Below are 15,832 nucleotides of genomic sequence, written 5' to 3'. Positions count from 1 at the left end.
TGGTTTTTAGAAGGTAAATGCATCCTTAACTCCTTCAGGACGAAGGGCGTACCTGTACGCCCCTCGCCCGGTCCCGGTGTTTAAAAGCATCACACCGGGTAGGTCCTGCCTGCTAACGATAGCCAGGACCCTGGGCTAATAGTGTGCGGCACCGATCGTTGTGCCGCGTGCTATTAACCCTTTAGATGCGGCGATCAACTTTGAAAAATGAAAGTAAACGCTTCCCGGCAGCTCAGTCGGGCTGATCGGGACATCGTAATAAAATCACATTGTCCCGATCAGCTAGGAAGCGAGCTGAGACCCCCTTACCTTGCTCCATCGCGTCCGATCAGCGTTTGATTGCTCCAAGCCTGAGCTACAGGCTTGAGCAATCGAGCCCCTATCTCACTGGTCCATGCAAAGCTATGGCTTTGCAGGGATCAGGGTAAAAGATCAGTGTGTGCAGTGTTCTAGCCCCCCTATGGAAGCTATCATACTGCAAAAAAAAGTGGAAAAAAAAAGTTAACAAAGGTCATTTAACCCCTTCCCTAATAAAAGTTTGAATCACCCCCCTTTTCCCATAAAAAAAACTGTGTAAATAAAAATAAACATATGTGGTATCGCCGCGTGCAGAAATGTCCGAACTATAAAAATATATCATTAATTATACCGCACGGTCAATGGCGTACGCGCCAAAAAATTCCAAAGCCCAAAATAGCATACTTTTGTTCACTTTTTCCATCATAAAAAAATGAATAAAAAGCAATCAAAAAGTCCGATCAATAAAAAAATGGTACCGATAAAAACTTCAGAACATGCGCAAAAAATGAGTCCTCATACTGGCCCGTATGCAGAAAAATAAAAAAGTTATAGGGGTTAGAAGATGAGAATTTTTAACATATAAATTTTCCTGCATGTTCTTTTCCGAAGTACGACAATATCCAACCTATATAAGTATGGTATCATTTTAACCGTATGGGCCTACAGAATAAAGATAAGATGTTATTTTTACCAAAAAATGCACTGCGTAGAAGCAGAAGCCCCCAAAATTTACAAAATGACATTTTTTCTTCAATTTTGTCGCACAATGAATTTTTTTTTTCCATTTCGCTGTGGATTTTTTGGTAAAATGACTAATGTCACTGCAAAAGTAGAATTGGTGGTGCAAAAAATAAGCCATCATATGGAATTTTATGTGCAAAATAGAAAGTGTTATGATTTTTAGAAGGTGATGAGGAAAAAATGAAAATGCAAAAACGGAAAAAACCTGCATCCTTAAAGGAGTTGTCCAGTTGCAGATCGCGGGCGTCCGACCGCTGGGGCCCCCTGCGATCTCCTATACGGAGCCCGGAGAGCCCGCGGCAATCTCCGGCTCTGCCATTGAGATGTATTGAGGGGGCGTGTTGGCCGCCGCTTCGTGCGGGGGTCGACACCCGCTATCTGGGCTGAGAGCCAGGGCCCCGTACAGAGAGATTGCAGGGGGCCCCAGCGGTCGGACCCCCCGCAATCTCAAACTTATCCCCTATCCTTAGCATAGGGGATAAGTTTTTCACCACTGGACTACCCCTTTAAGGGTTAATATAATCTTACCCGTGTTTCTCCGAAAATAAGACCGGGTCTTATATTAATTTTAGTCACAAAAAACACACTAGGGCTTATTTTCAGGGTAGGGCTTATATATTTACGGTATGTACCGTGAACAACATGGGGGGGCTGTACAAGGTGGAGGATGGGGGGGGCTGTAGCAGTGTGGAGGATGCTGCAGCCCCCCATCTTCCACCCTGCTGCAGCCCCCCCATTCTCCTGCAGCCCCCCGATCCTCCACACTTCTGCACCCCCCATCCTCCACACTCCTGCAGCCCCCCATCCTCCACACTCCTGCAGCCCCCATCCTCCACACAAACAGCCCCCCATCCTCCCCTTCCCCCGTCATCCTCCTCCACACTCCTACAGTGCCCCCCACCCATAATAAATTACAGTACACATTTCATCCCCAGCGGAGACCAGCACTTCCCTACCTTCATATGGTAGCGTTCGCAACTTGTACTGTATGGAAGCTGCAGCTCTCGGTGGCGGTGGGATCTCCTTCTGTTGCTTAGCAGCCGGGGCGCGGACGTTTTAAAGTGACAGCGTCCCTGCCCCGGCTCAGTTACGGTAACTTGCCGCGGGACCAGCCTAGGGGGGAGGGGGTTGTTAAGTCTGTGGGCATTACTGGCGGATAAGGTCCGGATCTGGACCACGGTCTGCAAGTTGATTACCCCTGGCCTAGGTCTTATGTTCGGGGTAGGGCTTATATTGCAGCCTACCCTGATAATCCTGCTAGGGCTTACTTTTGGGGTAGGGTTTATTTTCGGGGAAACAGGGTATTTACTTGTTTCATTGTGTGTGACTTGACTTTGTGTGGAATATTTTATAAAGACATATCTGAGAGTGGACACTGTGATTCTCATCCAATAAAAAGTGAAATGAAACAATAAAGGTAGATACATTTTAGACTATTTATTTGGTTTTTCTTGTATTTATACATATATAAAAAATATTTTTTTTTTACTTTTACACATTGACATAGGGATATCCAATAGTCCTTTACAAGTTTGTTCGTTTTAAAATGCAACAGGAAATACAAAAGGTTGGTAACAAAAGAAAACATGAGCATTGATCAAAGAACCCTAGACTGAAAAACAATTAAAAAAAATTTTGAATGTGATTTGGACTTGAGCTTATTAATTGATTCCTTTACTTTCCAAAATCACATGGAATGAAGGTGCAAGAGCTGCCAGTACTGTATATGTGTCATATATTGTAACACCGTTGGCTCACTATAACACTGTACAGGTAAATGCCTGGTGCATTCAATAAATATACATATAAATATTTGCTTCTCTCAAAGTAGCAGCAGTTTGCTGTTCACGCCTTGAATCCAATTGTAAAGTTCTTAGATTTTAACTTTGTATTTTTCATCCAAGTGTGCATAAACATTGATTATCCATCACCGCTTCTTGAGAAGAAAGAGAAGATCAAATTGTATTAAAGTATCTATGTATTATATCTTCCTGGGAGTTTCTAGCCATTCCAGCAACCCATATTATCCCAGTTTGATTTCTCCAGCATACAGGGTTATTAATAAAATGATGGCAAAACCGGAGAGCAGGCCAGCATTCTGAATGCTAAAATACACCAAATCGGATTTTCTCCCTTTTATCTTGTCTTTGAGCATTTCATTCATTTCTGGAAACTGAAACATAAGAAGTAGGCATATAACTGTTACAACAATCGCCGACAAAAATTCTTGTAAAATTCATATACACATCTACAACATTTCATGTGCATTTATCTGTATGTGGATGTGTGCCGCATGTCTGTCTTTCTTTCTAAATTTTTGGTAAATTCTACGTCGCGTCTAGACCACCAATAGCAGAGATAGGAGGGGGGGGTACCTCTGCCACCTCACTCCTATTGCTTCAAGGGGATCGTGGGTGTCTAGGACATCTGCGATCCCCTTTATTTTCCGGGTCACCGGGTCACTATAGACCCGTATGACCCGGAAAAGCCGCAAATCGCAAGTCTGATGACCCCCCTGGGCATTTGCGCGGGGTGCCTGCTGATAGATATTCAGAAATTCCCACTGGTGTACAAGTACGCCCTTGGTCCTTAAGTACCAGGGAGCAAAGGCGTACCTGTACGCCCTTGGTCCTTAAGGGGTTAAACCTCAAATATTTCCTGATGCTAAGACAAATCGTATGTGCAAAGAGCCCCAGGAATAGAGGTACTACATCCATTTAAAAAGGTGTTTCAGCACCAAAAAGTTTTAAAGTGAGTCAGGGTGCTTTAAAAAATAAATATATACATACTAGCCCACCCCTGTTGATCCCACTGCTACTGGTCCCTGCCACTCCCCACTTGCTCGGACATAATAACCTTGCAGGGAATGGTGCCTCAGCCAATAACTGTTGTAGCAGGCGCCTAATTCGGCCAGTCATTGGTTTATAGGGCCTTTCATGCAGGGTGGACATGTCAGAGTAAGGGGAGAGCTGTGGACAGCAGTGGGAGTGGGGGCAAAAAGTTAGTAGTGAGAGATAGGGGCAGGTGATTATGTGTTTTTTTTTTTTTTTTGGAGCCCCCTAAACATTTTTCAGGTGCTGGAAAACCCCTTTAACCAATTTCTTCACAAATAAATAGAGACAGAGGAGTTTTTGCCCCAAGCCTTCAACCCCACCTATTCCCTGACATGGCCAGAAAACCCTTCAATAGCAAAGTGATAATGTACTGAATGACTTTGTGTCTTACCATATCTGCCAGGCCTATGTACAGAAACATTCCACCAGCTATTCCAAAGATGATGTTAGGTTCAAAGTTATTGCCCACTAGAACACCAAACACCATTCCAACGTAACATGAGCAAGCTGAAAGAAAGTTGAAGAATAATGCCTGGGGAATGCTCATTCCGGAACTTATCAAGATCGCAAAATCACCTGAAAAAAGGAAATACAGGAAATATGTCATATGCAATAGTCGTAGATCAAACATTGTTCATTGGCTGGGAGTTGTAGTTTTGCATGCTGGGAATTGTAGTTTTGCAACATCTGAAGGTCCGCAGGTTGAAGAGCACTATTGGGTTCAAAATCTTTATTTTTTTAGATTTTGGACCTATAAATTGAGTGCGTCTTATACGCCGGTGCGTCCTATAGGGCGAAAAATATGGTACTTCTGTAATGTGTTAAAGGTTTTACATCTCTGCTTGCTGTCATTCAATAGGAACTCTCATTGTTTCTAGTAGATAAAAATCTGTCCTGATCAAATTGTGGAGCCTTCTATGTTTACAGTCTTGTGAAATACGTTATAAACTAAACAAAGTCACTAGTAGACTATGTTCAGTCTATTGACCTGCAAGGGCACAGATCAGTTATGCAGCGAAATTTGTCACATACCTTTCTGCCAGTATGTTGTCACCCCTAACGTGTCATCAAAATATTTTTTATTGTTAAAGGGGTTGTCCAGGAATAGAAAAACAGAGCTAATTTCTTTCAAAAACAGCTCCCTGTCTGTTTGCAGGTTGTGAGTGATATTACTGCTTGGCTCTATTCACGTCAATGGAACTGAGCTGCGGAACCATGCCTAACCTGGAGACAGACGTGAAGCAGTTTTTGAAAGAAATTAGCTCTGTTTTTCTATTCCTGGATAACCCCTTTAAAATATTTTTTGAGAATTCTTGATTATGTTTTGTTTTTTTCCTAATTATTTATGTTATAAAAAAAAAAATCCTGAAACCATGCAGCTTTTATTCTGGTCGCTAAGTCTTTAATCAGCTGACACTTCCTGTTCTGTAGAGATCGCTTTCCAGCAGTATCCTCCTTATCATCACAGACAGGATTACAGGGAAAGGGGACACCAGTGTATAGAACAGATGGATTCAGGCCATTCATAATAGGGAATTGTAAGGGCTCAGCTTCCTGCCTCTCTGCAAAAAATACCTCTACACAGGTCACAAAGCATGTCTAAAAAAGTCTCCTATACAAGTCAATTGGTCAGCTATTGCTTTCTATGTCCATGGGGATGTGTTAAAGCATATCTTTACATGCCGTGCAGAAAGCTCAGGCAATAGGATGCCACATATTAATGTTCAAAAAATTTAATAAATAAAAAAAATCGGAAAAAAGAAACAGAAAATCTAGGTGACACATTTCCTGTAAGTGTGAAAAGGGGCCTAAACCATGTATAAGTATTTTCTTTTCTTTTTATGCTTCCTTCTCTGCGGGTTTTTTGTTAATATAATCTATTAATAACATTTTTTTACTGTCTTAAGTGAATATGAACATATGAACTCTTTGTTTTCTACCTCCCCTCCTTTTTTATTTAAATAGCATTATTAAAATGACTTGTCTTTATATACATTTCTATTGGATAGCCATTAACAGCCAATGGTTTCGATCAAACTCTGTGCCATATTTATGCAATGGTGTTGGAACTTGTTATGACCCTTAAAATATGTTCTATATAAGACTGTTTGACCAGACTATTTCTTTGCTGAGGAATTATTCTTTTGACTATCCATATTATGCAGGGAGGGCATAAGAATGGAGAGTACAAGCCTTGCTGAGGAGCACTGCACAAAGCCAAGTGATTTGGTATTGTACTAACCCCAGGGATGTGGTTAAACCCTAGCCGACCTTATTGGGATGAATGCTTTCTACTGTAAGTCAACTGCATACTGTTCCTGGGATCAATATGCTGTCAACTTACAGTATAGAGCATTCATCCATTCAGCATAAAGATTATGTAAAAATAAGGTATGGTCCAGATATGGTCAGAAATTGAGGTCCAACATTTTACTTATATGGTCACATTTTTGTCTATTATATTTACATTTTTTAGTACCTTATTACTTTTCTGAGGTTTTCCCTTATGTCTGATCTGGATCACTGGTGCCATCAGCTTCTACAGATTAGGTGCTTCTCTCAACTACTATTAACATATTATTTATTATTGTCTGTAATCTTACACTCCTTACCAAATTCATGGGGAAACTCTTCACAAAAAATCGCAATAGATGTGCTCAGCCCCTGCAATGGGGACAGGGTAAATGAAGCTCCAATAGCAAGTCCATCAATAAAGTTATGTAGGGCATCACTTAATGTAATCATCCAAGCTAGTGTTCCGATATCCTTCAGCGGTGTCCATTTTCTTACTCTGCAACAATGAGCTCCTTCATCTGAGCCCTGTAACATATTGTAATGTGAAAGACAAGATAAATGACAGCAAAAACTTTCTTCTGCAGTTTTTTTTTTTCAGAATATTTTTTTTTTAGAATGGTCTCCAAAGGGGTAAACTGGTGCCAGAAAGTTAAACGGATTTGTAAATTACTTCTATTAAAAAGTACTTATAAGCTGCTGTATAATACACAGGAAGTTATTTTCTTTTTTTCCTTTCTGTTTCACCACAAGTGCTCTCTGCTGACACATCTGTCCGTGTCAGGAACTGTCCAGAGCAAGAGAGGTTGGCTATGGGGATTTGCGCCTACTCTGGACAGTTCCTAAAATGGACAGAGGTTTTAACAGAGAGCACTGTGGTCAGACAAAATGGAAATACAAAAAGAAAAGAACTTCCTGTGTAGAATACAGTAGCTGATTGTCACGATTCGGCTTACAGGTAGTGGATCCTCTGTGTCAGCGAGGGATTGGCGTGGACCGTGCTAGTGGACCGGTTCTAAGAGGCTACTGGTGTTCACCAGAGCCCGCCGCAAAGCGGGATGGTCTTGCTGCGGCAGTAGCAACCAGGTCGTATCCACTAGCAACGGCTCAACCTCGCTGACTGCTGAGAAGGCGTGGGACAGAAGGACTAGGCAGAGGCAAGGTCAGACGTAGCAGAAGGTCGGGGCAGGCGGCAAGGTTCATAGTCAAGATGGATAGCAGAAGTTCAGGTAACACAGGCTTTGGACACACTAAACGCTTTCACTGGCACAAGGCAACAAGATCCGGCAGGGGAGTGCAGGTGCAGTGATCAGATATAGTCTGGGAGCAGGAGGAAGCCAATTAAGCAAATTGGGCCAGGCACCAATCATTGGTGCACTGGCCCTTTAAGTCTCAGAGAGCTGGCGCGCGCGCGCCCTAGAGATCGGAGCCGAGCGCGCCAGCACATGACAGCAGGGGACCGGGACGGGTAAGTGACCTGGGATGCGATTCGCACAGCGGGACGCGCCCGCTTGCGAATCGCATCCCAGGTCACTTACCCGTCCCGGTCCCCTGCTGTCATGTGCTGGCGCGCGCGGCTCCGATCTCTAGGGCGCGCGCGCGCCAGCTCTCTGAGACTTAAAGGGCCAGTGCACCAATGATTGGTGCACTGGCCCTTTAAGTGTCAGAGAGCTGGCGCGCGCGCGCCCTAGAGATCGGAGCCGCGCGCGCCAGCACATGACAGCAGGGGACCGGGACGGGTAAGTGACCTGGGATGCGATTCGCAAGCGGGCGCGTCCCGCTGTGCGAATCGCATCCCCGACGGCCATGACAGTGCAGCGCTCCCGGTCAGCGGGACTGACCGGGGCGCTGCGGGGAGAGAGACGCCGTGAGCGCTCCGGGGAGGAGCGGGGACCCGGAGCGCTAGGCGTAACAGTACCCCCCCCCCCTTAGGTCTCCCTTTTTCTTTGTCCGGTAACTGCCTCCCCTGGGATGAGGACACCGGGAAAGAATGGAGGGTTTCCTCAACGGCAGGCAGTACAGCAGGAGTGGGAATGGGGAGGGAGGGCAGAGGGCGAAGCCTGGCACGGGGCAGTGAGTCACCAGGACGGGGGCCATGAGGAGGCACTGAGGCTTGCCTGACGGGACTGGGAGGGGGGGAGAGGCACTTCCTATGGCAGGCAGAGTCCCAGTTCTTGATCTCCCCGGTGGTCCAATCAAGGGTGGGAGAATGAAGCCGGAGCCATGGCAGACCGAGGAGGACCTCAGAGGTACAGTTGGGAAGGACGAATAACTCAATCCTTTCGTGGTGGGGTCCAATACACATCAGGAGGGGTTCTGTGCGGTAACGCACGGTGCAATCCAATCTGACTCCGTTGACCGCGGAAATGTAGAGCGGCTTGACGAGACGGGTCACCGGGATGCGGAATTTATTCACAAAAGACTCCAAAATAAAATTCCCGGAGGCACCAGAGTCCAAGCAGGCCACGGCTGAGAGGGAGGAGTTGGCTGAAGGAGAAATCCGCACGGGCACCGTGAGACGTGGAGAGGCAGACTTAGAACCAAGAGACGCCACACCCACGTGAGCTGGGTGCGTGCGTGCGTTTCCCAGACGTGGAGGACGGATAGGGCAATCCACCAAGAAATGCTCAGTACTGGCACAGGACAGACAAAGATTTTCTTCCCTACGGCGATTCCTCTCTTCCTGGGTCAGGCGAGACCGATCCACTTGCATGGCCTCCTCGGCGGGAGGCCCAGGCGTAGACTGCAAAGGATGCTGTGGGAGAGGTGCCCAGAGATCTAAGTCTTTTTCCTGGCGGAGCTCCTGATGTCTCTCAGAAAAACGCATGTCAATGCGGGTGGCCAAATGGATAAGTTCTTGCAGGTTGGCAGGAATCTCTCGTGCGGCCAGCACATCCTTGATGCGACTGGATAGGCCTTTTTTAAAGGTCGCGCAGAGAGCCTCGTTATTCCATGATAATTCGGAAGCAAGAGTACGAAATTGGATGGCGTACTCGCCCACTGAAGAATTACCCTGGACCAGGTTCAGCAGGGCAGTCTCGGCAGAAGAAGCTCGGGCTGGTTCCTCGAAGACACTCCGGACTTCAGCGAAGAAGGACTGGACTGTGGCTGTGGCAGGATCATTGCGGTCCCAGAGCGGTGTGGCCCAAGACAAGGCCTTTCCTGAAAGAAGGCTCACTACGAACGCCACCTTAGACCGTTCTGTAGGAAACAAGTCCGACAACATCTCCATATGCAGGGAACATTGAGACAAAAATCCACGGCAGAGTCTAGAGTCCCCATCAAATTTGTCCGGCAGGGACAAGCGGAGGCTAGGAGCGGCCACTCGCTGCGGAGGAGGTGCAGGAGCTGGCGGAGGAGATGGTTGCTGCTGTAGCAGAGGCAGAAGTTGCTGTAACATGGCGGTCAACTGCGACAGCTGCTGTCCTTGTTGGGCAATCTGCTGCGATTGCTGAGCGACCACCGTGGGAAGGTCAGCGAGACTTGGCAGCAGCACCTCAGCGGGATCCATGGCCGGATCTACTGTCACGATTCGGCTTACAGGTAGTGGATCCTCTGTGTCAGCGAGGGATTGGCGTGGACCGTGCTAGTGGACCGGTTCTAAGAGGCTACTGGTGTTCACCAGAGCCCGCCGCAAAGCGGGATGGTCTTGCTGCGGCAGTAGCAACCAGGTCGTATCCACTAGCAACGGCTCAACCTCGCTGACTGCTGAGAAGGCGTGGGACAGAAGGACTAGGCAGAGGCAAGGTCAGACGTAGCAGAAGGTCGGGGCAGGCGGCAAGGTTCGTAGTCAAGATGGATAGCAGAAGTTCAGGTAACACAGGCTTTGGACACACTAAACGCTTTCACTGGCACAAGGCAACAAGATCCGGCAGGGGAGTGCAGGGGCAGTGATCAGATATAGTCTGGGAGCAGGAGGAAGCCAATTAAGCTAATTGGGCCAGGCACCAATCATTGGTGCACTGGCCCTTTAAGTCTCAGAGAGCTGGCGCGCGCGCGCCCTAGAGAGCGGAGCCGCGCGCGCCAGCACATGACAGCAGGGGACCGGGACGGGTAAGTGACCTGGGATGCGATTCGCGAGCGGGCGCGTCCCGCTGTGCGAATCGCATCCCCGACGGCCATGACAGTGCAGCGCTCCCGGTCAGCGGGACTGACCGGGGCGCTGCGGGGAGAGAGACGCCGTGAGCGCTCCGGGGAGGAGCGGGGACCCGGAGCGCTAGGCGTAACACTGATTAATACTTGAAGGATTAAGATTTATAAATAGAAGTAATTTACAAATCTGTTTTACTTTCTGACACCACTTGATTTATAAAAAAAAATAAAAAAATGTTTTCCAGCAGAGTACCCCTTTAATTAACATGTGGCGTTAAACTTAATGGCCCAGGTTTACCAGAAATTGATCTGATTTGCCCTTTACCCAATGCTCCTCAGCACTTTGCGAACTAGGGAAAGGGCAGAAGCTTCCAGCTTCTGACCTCCAGGTGCTTCACCGTTTGTTTTCTTTTGATGAATTCTTTATTTATGTAAATAACAAAAGAGAACAACAGCAGGTGGGCAAACATCCAAAACCCCACCAGATGTACATCACATAAAATCAACATGAAAGACATAGCATGCAGGTAGTACATTTTAAGTTAAGAGGAACTCCAATACTTAACTTCTTATCCCCTAACCACAGGATAGGGGATACGTGTGTGATCAGGGCCGGACTGGGGATGAAAAGCAGCCCTGGAAATACTGCATACCAGCCCCACAGCATTGTGTCATTGTGCCAGCAGACGGCCACCGAACACAGGCGTATCACTTTACGTGGCTATATATATATATATATATATATATATATATATATATATATATATATATCAGAAGGAAAACACCAGTACTTTGCCAAATGTTTCACTAAAGTGGTGTCAGCATCCAAGACCCGATCATAGTCCACCACAAATTCAAAAAGTAAAATGGCACAACACTCCCTTATAATGAAAAATGGCAGCAATGTTTAAAAAGGTTATATGTGAAAATCCGGTATATTGAGAGCAATATTACCAATAATGCCGGTATACAAGGAGGAAAATTATCACCACTGGGTCACTGAGACATGGCTGGACTCCTCGCATGACTGGGCGGTCAATCTGCAGGGGTTTACATTGTTTCGCAAGGATAGAATGAACAGAAAAGGTGGTGGAGTCTGTCTGTATGTAAGAAGTGGTATGAAAGTCAGTGTGAACGATGCCATAGTGTGTGATGATTCTGAGGATGTGGAATCACTGTGGGTAGAATTACAAAAGGAGGGAAATACTGAAAAAATTATATTTGGTGTAATCTACAGACCCCCTAATATCACTGAGGAGATAGTATAAACAAATAGAGAGGGCCGCCCGGGCAGGTACAGTGGTAATAATGGGAGATTTTAACTATCCAGATATAGATTGGATTCGGGGGTTGGCTAAAACTTCAAAGGGGCGACAATTTATTAATTTATTGCAGGATAATTTTATGGGCCAGTTTGTGGAGGACCCAACAAGAAGTGATGCCTTGTTGGATCTGATCAACATCTTTAAATCAACTCTAAATAACTATACAGCTAAATATATACCAAAGGGGAACAAATATAAACGCTTAAAACTAAATCCTACATGGCTGACAAATGATGTTAAAAGAGCAATAAGTCAGATATAACATTTAAACAGTATTAGGAGCTTAATAAAATCTGTAAAAATGTAATAAAAACAGCAAAAATTCTAAATGAGAGACAGGTGGCCAAAGAAAGCAAAACTGATCCTAAATATTTTTTTTAGATATATAAATGCAAAAAAAAAAACAAGGACAGAGCATGTAGGGCCCCTTAATAATAATAACGGGGAGGTTGTCATGGGCGATCAAGAGAAGGCGGAGCTACTTTGGGTTTGGAAACTTTAGTTTGTAACTGGATTGAACACTGGCTCATGGATCGTACCCAGAGAGTGGTGGTCAATGATTCGTACTCTGATTGGTCCCCGGTTATTAGTGGTGTACCCCAAGGTTCAGTACTGGGCCCACTGTTGTTTAATTTATTTATCAGTGATATAGAGGATGGTATTAACAGCTCTGTTTCTATCTTTGCAGATGACACCAAGCTTTGTAGCACGGTACAGTCTATAGAGGATGTGTATAGGTTACAAGATGACTTGGATAGACTATGTGTCTGGGCATCCACTTGGCAAAAGAGGTTCAATGTGGATAAATGTAAAGTTATGCATCTGGGTACTAATAACCTGCATGCATCGTATGTCTTAGGGGGGATTAAACTGGCAGAGTCACTGGTAGAGAAGGATCTTGGTGTACTTGCAGATCACAGACTACAGAATAGCATACAATGTCAGGCTGCTGCTTCCAAAGCCGGCAGGATATTGTCATGTATAAAAAGAGGCATGGACTCGAGGGACAGGGACGTAATACTCCCCCTTTATAAAGCATTGGTACGGCCTCACCTGGAATATGATGTTCAGTTTTGGGCACCAGTCCATAAAAGGGACACTGTAGAGCTGGAAAGGGTGCAGAGATGCGGGACTAAACTAATATGGGGCATGGAACATCTTAGCAATGAGGAATGATTAAAGGAGTTACAATTGTTTAGTCTTGAGAAGAGACGTTTAAGGGGGGATATGATAAATGTATATAAGTATATAAATGGCCCATATAAAAAATATGGAGAAAAACTGTTCCAGGTTAACCCCCCCCCCCCCCCCCCCAAAGGACAAGGGGGCACTCCCTCCGTCTGGAGAAGAAAAGGTTTAGTCTCAAAGGGCGACACGCCTTCTTTACCATAAGAACTGTGAACTTATGGAACAGTCTACCTCAGGAACTGGTCACAGCAGGAAAAATTTACAGCTTTAAAACAGAGTTAGATACATTCCTGGAACAAAATAACATTAATGCTTATGAAGAAATATAAAATCCCATCCCTTCCCCAATATCGCGCCACACCCCTACCCTTCAATTCCGTGGTTGAACTTGATGGACGTATGTCTTTTTTCAACCGTACTTATTATGTAACTATGTAACCATACATATTACCATGATACTGTTACTGACCAAATCCTGTATATTGAGAGCAATATTACCAATAATGCAGTATACAAGGAGGAAAATTATCACCATACATATTACCATGATACTGTTACTGACCAAATCCTGTATATTGAGAGTAATATTACCAATAATACAAGTATACAAGGAGGAATATTATCCCCATACATATTACCGTCATACTGTTACTGACCAAATCCTGTGAACTGAGATCGAAATGATCAATACCAGTATACAAGGGACAAGTAATACCGCCACATCAAGACCAGTATCACCGCAGAATGACTAATATCCTCACACTGCTACTGAAAAAAATCCACTAGGCAAAGACCAAGGTTAACTCCATACAATGATCATATACAGATAGATACCAACACTACCAAGGTACCCCCCTTCCCTCTCCCCTTCTTAGAAAAGTAAATGTTCAGCCTTAATATATTAGGTAGGTAGGCAGGCTTCTTCCCACTTCCACTTCCATTCCACATTAGACTGCATTTACACCACGATTGTTACAAACGGGACCGGATCCGATAGGGATATGTGAAAACCAGGCGCTCCTGTATTTCAGCCCCCCCCCCCATCTCATTCATTTTATTGAGCCGACCGGAGTCAAATAGTGACTCCGGTCGGCTTATTTTTGCCCCATATCTGGTTTTGTGACCAGACTTAAAACCATGGTATACTGCAGTTTTAAGTCCGGTCACTAAACTGGATACAGGGCAAAACTGAGCCGAATGAAGTCACTATCTGACTCCGGTCGGCTCATTCAAATGAGATGGGGGCTGGGTCCGGCTGAGATACGGGAGCGCCTGGTTTTCACATCTCCAAGCCAGATCCGGTATGTAACAATTGTGGTGTGAATGCAGCCTTAGCTAGCTATATCTCTCCCAACATCCAGGGCGGAACTGGGGCTAAAAACCAGCCCTGGAAAAATGATCATATTAGCCCCATAGCATTGTGTCATTGTGGCAGCCGCCGGCTGCAGGGAAGGGACAGGGAAGCTTGACATTTGATTTGCCAGGCCTCCATAAGAAAGCTATGTTGTGGCTGCGCTCTGAAGTTAACATAAAAGACAGAAATGTGATATTAATGCTATGTAAAATCCACTTGGGGAAAACAGTATAAAAAAAAAAAACTCTCTTCCTTGCTCTTGCGCTACCGCCAGAATCACGAAACTCCATTCCCGGTGTCCATCGCTTCTGGGTTAGGTGACGTTACACAGCTGCTCATTCAATTACGGGCCGAAGCAATGTCCAGCCTCAGCCGCTGATTGGATGGCTAGCAATATGACGTCACGTCACCTAAATCGGAAGTGCCAGATACCAGGAACAGAATTCCAGTAGTAGTGCAGAAGCGAGGAATTTAACTGTATAGGGACTAGGGCTCCAAACTGTGGACTGCTAGTTGTTCCAAAAATGGTCTGGGCATGCTGGGAGTTGTAGTTTTGCTGGGAGTTTTAGTTAAGCAACAGCTGGAGGTCCACAGTTTGGAGACCATTGGCATAGGGAGAGATGCGTCACCCGCCCCACTGGGACCAGCCCCAGGGACTAATTCCCGGGGTTTCAGCAGGATTTTCAAACTAAGATTACTCTGAATGAACGAGTGTCTCAGTGTTTTTCCTAGTGTCCTGGGATCATGATGCCTGCACCAGTTTTATGCTGCCCACTGTTTAGGCAGCATAAAACTGATAAAAAATTCCCCTTAACTGTAGTTAAATATAAAAAAAATATTTATTATTTTTCATTAACAAACAACTTAAATTGCAAAAAAAGAAAACCAAAGTGCCCCTCTCTTACAAAGTAGTAACAACAGGTTTTCTCTCCTTAGAGGCCACCCCTCTCCAGCCCCCCACATCACAGGTCCCCCCTCTCCAGACCCCCCCCCACATCACAGGCCCCCCTCTTCAGCCCCCCACATCACCTGTCCCCCCTCTCCAGCCCCCCACATCACGTCTCCCCTCTCAAGCCCCCACATCACATGTCTCCCCTCTCAAGCCCCCCACATCCCATGTCCCCCTCTCCAGCCCCCGACACCACAGGTCCACCCTCTCCAGCCCCCCACATCACATGTCCCCCACCGCACACACACTACATAACAGGACTCTAACCCCTTTCCCTTTTCCTCTCACCCAGTATAGTAGATCTTCCCCCGAGCAGCTGCAGTCACTGTGTGCGACAGGAGGAGGGGCCAGGAGCAGTAAGAAGGCAGAGAGTAGAGGCCGAGGTGAGTGTCTTGTCTGTACAGCTCCCAGTACAGACTCTGTAGCCCCCAGTCCTCCGGACCTCCACTCACTGTATCAGCCTGTCAGGAGTCTCAGGACCTGTGTGTGATGCTGCAGCTGCCGAACACACAGGTCCTAACAGACTGATACAGTGATTTGTCAGGACTCAGGCAGCCTGTCCTCCAGACACTGCTGGCCCAGTGGGCGCGCGGCTTAGCGGGAATTTTCCCGGTATCCCAGTAGGCCAGTCCAGCCCTGTGTGTGATCTCCGGGGTCCAACTGCTGGGACCCTGCAATTTCCTGCCCAGCACCCTGACAAATCAGCTCCCTCCCTGCTAGGAAGTTTAAGCATTGAGCAGCTGGGAAGCCCGCTAGT

The 15,832-nt window shown here is 46.0% G+C and overlaps 1 protein-coding gene across 1 annotated transcript in view; it reads right to left on the bottom strand.

The window, feature by feature from the left end:
• Nucleotides 1–2,490: 2,490 nt before the first annotated feature.
• Nucleotides 2,491–15,832, bottom strand: part of SLC39A8 (solute carrier family 39 member 8) — a 51,120-nt gene continuing 37,778 nt past the window's right edge. Inside the window, exons 6-8 of the mRNA XM_056551797.1 lie at nucleotides 6,488–6,695; nucleotides 4,267–4,451; nucleotides 2,491–3,214 (exon numbers count right to left, since the gene is read on the bottom strand). Of these exons, the coding sequence (XP_056407772.1) occupies nucleotides 3,065–3,214; nucleotides 4,267–4,451; nucleotides 6,488–6,695 (543 nt within the window). The 3' untranslated portion in view covers nucleotides 2,491–3,064. The remainder of the gene's footprint in view (nucleotides 3,215–4,266; nucleotides 4,452–6,487; nucleotides 6,696–15,832) is intronic.

This window comes from Hyla sarda, chromosome 1 (assembly GCF_029499605.1).
Source record: "Hyla sarda isolate aHylSar1 chromosome 1, aHylSar1.hap1, whole genome shotgun sequence".
Classification (NCBI taxonomy): domain Eukaryota; kingdom Metazoa; phylum Chordata; class Amphibia; order Anura; family Hylidae; genus Hyla; species Hyla sarda.
This window is presented reverse-complemented; position numbering and strand designations above follow the sequence as displayed.